The sequence below is a fragment of the Mobula hypostoma genome, unplaced genomic scaffold (genome assembly GCF_963921235.1).
Source record: "Mobula hypostoma unplaced genomic scaffold, sMobHyp1.1 scaffold_36, whole genome shotgun sequence".
NCBI lineage: Eukaryota > Metazoa > Chordata > Chondrichthyes > Myliobatiformes > Myliobatidae > Mobula > Mobula hypostoma.
Window position 1 is genome coordinate 7,029,432 of NW_026948187.1, and position 7,220 is coordinate 7,036,651.

At 46.3% G+C, this 7,220-nt stretch overlaps 1 protein-coding gene across 1 annotated transcript; it reads left to right on the top strand.

The window, feature by feature from the left end:
- The first annotated feature begins 5,762 nt into the window (after window positions 1-5,762).
- On the top strand, window positions 5,763-6,800 carry LOC134341585 (probable G-protein coupled receptor 139). The gene has a single exon (XM_063039441.1). It carries the CDS (start codon window positions 5,763-5,765, stop codon window positions 6,798-6,800), a length of 1,038 nt encoding a protein of 345 aa, XP_062895511.1.
- Window positions 6,801-7,220: the final 420 nt, after the last annotated feature.

The window sequence follows — 7,220 nt, forward strand, 5'->3', positions numbered from 1 at the left end:
TTGAAACATAGAAACATAGAAACCTAGAAAATAGGTGCAGGAGTAGGCCATTCGGCCCTTAGAGACTGCACCGCCATTTATTATGATCATGGCCGATCATCCAACTCAGAGCCCCGCCCCAGCCTTCCCTCCATACCCCCTGACCCCTGTAGCCACAAGGGCCATATCTAACCCCCTCTTCAACATAGCCAATGAACTGGCCTCAACAGTTTCCTGTGGCAGAGAATTCCACAGATTCACCACTCTCTGTGTGAAGAGGTTTTTCCTAATCTCGGTCCTAAAAGGCTTCCCCTCTATCCTCAAACTGTGACCCCTCGTTCTGGACTTCCCCAACATCGAGAACAATCTTCCTGCATCTAGCCTGTCCAATCCCTTTAGGATCTTATACGTTTCAATGAGATCCCCCCTCAATCTTCTAAATTCCAACGAGTACAAGCCCAGTTCATCCAGTCTTTCTTTATATGAAAGTCCTGCCATCCCAGGAATCAATCTGGTGAACCTTCTTTGTACTCCCTCTATGGCAAGAATGCCTTTCCTCAGATTAGGGGACCAAAACTGCACACAATACTCCAGGTGTGGTCTCACCAAGGCCTTGTACAACTGCAGTAGTACCTCCCTGCTCCTGTACTCGAATCCTCTCGCTACAAATGCCAGCATACCATTCGCTTTTTTCACCGCCTGCTCGACCTGCATGCCCACTTTCAATGACTGCTGTATAATGACACCCAGGTCTCGTTGCACCTCCCCTTTTCATAATCGGCCACCATTCAGATAATAATCTGTTTTCCTATTTTTGCCACCAAAGTGGATAACTTCACATTTATCCACATTAAATTGCATCTGCCATGAGTTTGCCCACTCACCCAACCTATCCAAGTCACCTTGCATCCTCTTAGCATCCTCCTCACTGCTAACACTGCCACCCAGCTTCGTGTCATCCGCAAACTTGGAGATGCTGCATTTAATTCCCTCATCCAAGTCATTAATACTGGGGTCCCAGCACTGAGCCTTGCGGTACCCCACTAGCAATATTGAGAAGGTATTTGAGGAGCAACTGGGGAACGATGAAAATAGTGGGCCTTTTCAAGAAGAAATGAGGGTACCTGCAGACAAGAAGTTCGGAAAATCCTTCATGATTACCTCACATCTGCATTCACCGCAGAAGCTGATACACAATAGGACAAGATCAGGAGGCGACGGATATGATTGCAGGGTACTACGATAATGAGACAAAAGTGTTGTGACATTTTAGTGAACCCAACTCTGCAGAGGGTCAGTATCCTGTTGCCACATATTCTGGCCTTTTTCACGACCATCTAGGTGGGTCCACTGAACATTCTCTCCCGTCCTCCAACTGATCAATCTCCTGTTACTCCTCCTCTCGCCCTTCCATTCTGAGCCACTGCGTTGGAGTCGGTCCCGGAGTACTGGCCCCTGCGGCAGTCCCATGGTCGGTAGTCCCACCAACAATATCCAGGTCTGTACACCTGTTACTTATGGGAACAACCTCAGAGTGTTCTGAACTGTCTGTTTATACCTCTTCCCTCTCGTGTCGTTCACACAGATAACTGGCACCTGCAAATGAGCGGTAACACTTCCTGCTACCGTAAAGACCGAATATCACCGACCTGAAACTCCAGGTTAAGGTATAAAGCGGATGCTCTTGTTAAACCGTTACAGATTCTCAGATTGTGTGATGTTGTGTCCATCACTGAATCGTGGATGAACGGTGGTTGAATTTCGGAACTGAATGTCCGAGGCTTTAGGTTGTAGCGGAGGGACAGGGAGGTCGGCAGAGTGGGTGGCTTGGCTGTGAAGAAAATAATGGCACCTGCTCAGTAGAAAATGTGGCATGGGATCATAAGCTGTCGAATTCTTGTCTGTTGAGTTCAGAAACTGCCAGGGTAACAGAATCCTCATGGGAGATATATACAGTCATCCCGACAGTAGATTAGAAAATGTGTGCCTGGAGGGCAATGTTTCGATAGCCAGAGGATTTGTCCACTTGCAGTTCGATTGGGTTGGCTTGCTTCTGCAGTTTGTCATTCGGCCGACATGGTGATCAGCTATACTGGATTGGGTGTTATGAAATGAATCGGAAATAATTCGGGAGCTGATGGTGAAATAAGCCTTCGGAAGCAGTGGTCACAATATGATTGAGTTCAACTTGACATATGAGAGGGAGAAGTTAAAGTCTGAGGAAGCAGTATTTCAGTGCAGTAGGGGAAATTACAATGGTATGGGAAAGACTTAGCCGAAGTAAGTTTGAAGGAGATGCTGTCGGTGTTGTTTGTAGGGCAGAAATGGCGTGAGCTCCTGGTAAAAGCGAGCAACGTGCAGAATAGATCTATTCCAAAAAAAAAACTCAAATAGCAAAATAGTATGATCGGAGTTGACAAGGGACGTCAAAAGTACTGTAAAAGCAATAGGGAGGGCAAACAGCAGAGCAAAAATGAAGGGGAGGTCAAACGATTGGGAAGCAATTTAAATCGTACAGCAAGTAATTAAAAGAATCATTGGAAGGAAAATAGATGAAATATGAAAACAAGCAAACAAAAATATCACAGTGGACAGTGCAACGTTTTCAAGTATATAAAAATAAAGGAGAAATGTGAGTGGATATAGGACAGCTAGAAAATGAGGCAAGAGAAATAACAACGGGGAGCAAGGAGATGGCAGACCAACTATATGAATATGTAGCATCGGTCTTCACTGTGGAAGACTCTAACACTTTGCCTGATGTTGTAGTGGGCGAACTAGATGCATGAGAGACGAACACTGTGACTGAACGCTGTTAGACAATTCGCCCGCCAACTGCTGGGATTATTAGATCCCTTCTGTGACGACCTGCAAATAAAGGGTTAATTGCACCTGTCATTCCGTAGAAGTTAATGAAGGGAGTGTCTGTGGGGATTGTCGACGTCACCGCGGAGGCGTGGCTGCTGGTTGCCGGCTCTCTTAAAATGTCGCCCTCATAACGACAGTGTCAGTGAGAGCCGCCAGTCCGCGCTACCAGAGACCAGCGGCTGCAGACAGAGAGAAGACAGAGGCTGGTCGCGAACAGGAATCTGGACGATCGCAGCAATGGATTATAAACTGCGAAATGCTATGCCCAATGATACGGGAATCGCGAAGAATATTTTCTGGGCGTATCAAAGTCTTGTTGAATATTACGAATTGCTGACGTTGACTCTCGAATCTATCTTGCGCTTGTGACATTCCAAGTGGTTTACTACCCGGTACTCGCAATTGTAGCTCTTCTTGGTAAGTGTCGGGTCTCATCCTCATCATTAGTGCTGAAAAATATAAGTCAGCTGCTCTTTCAAACCTGTGCTCTAACGACTAGCTAATTGCAAGTCAGGTATTTCCATCTGGTATCGCTTCAGCAAACATCGGCTGAGTGTATTTGATAATGCAAGGCTTATGGTGAAAGCAAGGAGGCATGTGATCCAAGTGGACATTGCTATGTGGATCCGGAAATGGCTTGCCCATTGAGGGCAAAGTGTTATTGTAGACATTCTGCATTGAAGTCGTTGACCAGCGGTTTGCTTCAGGGATCTCTTCTGGCACCCCTAATCTTCCTGATTTTTATAAATGACATGGATGAGGAAGTGCAGCGATACGTTAATAAATGTGGTGATGAAAAAAAAGGTTGGGGGCGTTGTGGATAGTGTGGAAGGCTGTCAGATTTACAGCCGGACATTGATAGGATGCAAAATTGCGTTAAGAAGGGGCAGATGGAGTACAATATAGATCAGTGTGAGCTCGTTCTTTTAGGTAGCTAAATACGATGGCAGAATATAGTATTAGCGGAATTGAATAAAGAAAGAAAGAAAGAAAGAAATAGATCCTGTCACGTGACCAACAACAAAGAAAATATAATTGAGTCAGTTTTTTATTAACAAACAAACAAACATTTATTAAACTCTGCTCACCAATATCGAGAAGTATTCAAACGACTCACTTAACCGGAAGTTAACCGCGATACGGCAACTCTGGAACAGTTCTTAAAGTGGTAACTTCGAACACACTATTAAAACGGTTATTTCGGAATTCCAGTTGATTTATGCAGTCAATCAGGAGAGACTTCTCTGTAAACGGATGTCTTCGAAGACGAGACGATACTGCTGATTCTGTCCACGGGATTCACGACGACAGAAATAAACTGGCTTAAATGAACTGACCTTGTCCTGGCGAATGACACTGCACAAACCTTCCCTATCTTACAGGATATCTCAGATGCAGGTCACTGTTTCTGAACGAAGAATCACTGAGGTAGATCGTTTATAAAACTGCCTGAACGACACCAACTTTAATTGATCCTTCAGGCTCCCGTACGTTAGTAAGATCCTCACTCTCCAATACCAGAATTACAAAAGAAAGTAAACCTCCACTTTAAAATGAAACTGTGTCCTGAGACGAAGACGCAGCATAACGGAGTAAATGACGAATTACACAACAAATCAAACTGCGTAACAGCAGGGGTTTCCCGTTCTATACCTGTTGAGAACATGTCATCACATGACCTAGCACTGGCGGGAAAATTACATCACTGCACCATCACAAGACCATTACATCCTGCTCACAAGACACTCAGTTACATCATGGTCATCAGACAGTCACAGGATACCCACGAGGGATGTAACACTCCAACGTCTCACCAGTTAAAAAGCCTAAGGTTACGTGGGTATCATACCTCCAGGATCTATCGCCGACACAACGGCTGCAGAGGAAACTGATGGCATGCGGAGGGATATTAATATATTAATATAAGCGAACGTGACAGCTGGTAGGTGAACGTGTCTCCACTGGTAGGTGAGAACAGAACTACGGGACATCGCCTGAGGATTCTGGGGATCAAACTTAGGACCGTGATGAGGATGAACTTTTTCTCTCAGAGGATGGTGAATCTGGGGAATTCTCTGCTCAGTGCAGCACTGGAACCTACTTCAATAAATATACTTAAGACTGGCTGCCATTGATCTTGCATAGTAGACGAATTAAGGGCTATGAGGAAAAGGGAGGTATGCGGCGATGAGTCCATGGTCAGATCAGCCATGATCTTCTTCATTGTCAGATCATGCCAGTCCGAACAGATGGACTATTCCTGCTCCTATTATTAATGTTCTTATGTCCTCACCTTCACTCCTCTTTACAGTTCAGGGCAGTTGAATTTCTGTCACCCTGATACTTGGTACATTAATTCGTTCCTTGCTCTCTGAAGACTTCCCGTTTGCAACTCGTTCTCCTGGTGCAGAAGATCAGAATACGTTTCAGTAATCGGTTGCTGTCACTGCTTTGCTCATAAGGCTCAGAAGCTAAATTCGACCAGCCGAGCACAGAGCCTTCGCCGCCAATCCGTGTAGCAGATTCATTATCTCACTCAACCACATTCTGGCGCCCAGCACCGGAGCCAACGGCGACCTGATGAATCAAGCACCGATCACTCTCCTCTGCCAATGGTTCCAATGAACTGGCCCCAGAGCCGTCTGTGCCGATGAATTCCACACATTCACCTGTCTCGGTCTGAAAAAATTACGGCCCATTTCCATTCTAAAGGAAAGTCTTTTTATTGTCAAGACTCGTCTTCAGGTTGTTGACTCCCCCACGACAGAAGCAACCCTCTCCGCGTCCACGATATCTTGGCCTTTCAATGTTCAATAAGTTTCAATGAGACTCCTCTCATCCTTCTGAACTTCAGCAGGTACATTATAATCACTGCCAATTTAATAATGGATTCCGATAATGTCTTTCATAGTTGCATGAATTCCATGTTCATCTCTGCAATTGAGAGTGCTATCGATTACAATAATTGCTTTCAGAGAATGTGTCCATACAAATGTGTGTTGATCTTTTATATTTACGTCCGCACAGTGAACGTGGTGACAATCGTCATCCTGTCTCGGGGAAAGTGCGGTCTCTCCGAAGGCGTCACAAGGTACCTGGTTGCCATGGTAGCAGCGGATCAGCTCGTCGTTCTCTTCGACCTGGTATTGAGCAAGATTCCGGTGACTTACTGGCCAATAGAGTTTGTCAACTGGTCAGGTCGTGTTCGCGTGTGTAATATCCACGCCGTCCTGTTCTACGCCGCCACGGACTGTTCTGTCTGGTTCACCGTCACCTTCACCTTTGATCGGTTTGTCGCCATTTGTTTTCAGGAGCTGAAACGAAGATTCTGCACCGGGCGAGCGGCGGCTCTGGTTCTGGGGACAGTGACTGTGCTAATCTGCTTAAAGAACATATGCTGGTACTTTATGCTGGATGAGTTATTTTCATCACTAAATAGGTCCTTGATCTGCCTGACTAGTGACCGTCTATTTTCCCATTCTCAGCTGGCAACATTTCTACTGATTCATTTCCTCCTCACCCCAATATTCCCCTTTGTCCTGATACTCCTGCTCAATAGTTTAACCATCAGACACGTCTTCGTAGCCAGCCGAGCCCGGAGGAGACTCCGTGGTTCGCGGGTTGGCGAAACGGCCGCCGACCCGGAGATGAAGAATCGCAGGAAATCCCTTCTGTTACTGCTGGTTATGTCGGGGAATTTCATCCTGCTGTGGGCGCTGCTGACGGTGTGTTCCGTATGGGAGAGCCTGATTTTTTACATTTACTCGATTCCCCCGGAGTCTCTGCGGGAGCTGGGCTACATGCTGCAGCTCCTCAGCTGCTGCACCAACACGGCCCTTTACGCCGTGGTCCAGGCCAGGTTCAGGGAGCAGCTGAAGGAGACGGTGAAATCGCCCTTACGTCTCATGGCAAAGTGCACTCGCCGTTGTCAGGATTGCATTAATGCTCGGTGACACTTCTCCCATACCGCCCATGATATCCCATTTCATCATACCATGAGACCATAAGACAAAGGGGCAGAAGTAGGCCATTGGGCCCATCGAGTCCGCTCCGCCATTGTATCATGAGCTGCTCCATTCTCCTATTTAGTCCCACTCCCCCGCCTTCTCACCATAACCTTTGAAGCCCTGGCTACTCATATACCTATCAATCTCTGCCTTAAATACACCCAATGACTTGACCTCCACTGCTGCCCGTGGCAACAAATTCCATAGATTCACCACCCTCTAACTAAAAAAAAATCTTCGCATTTCTGTTCGGAAAGGGCGCCTTTCAATCTTTAAGCCATGCCCTCTCGTACTGGACTCCCCCATCATGGGAAACAACTTTGTCACATCCACTCTGTCCATGCCTTTTAACATTCGAAATGTTTC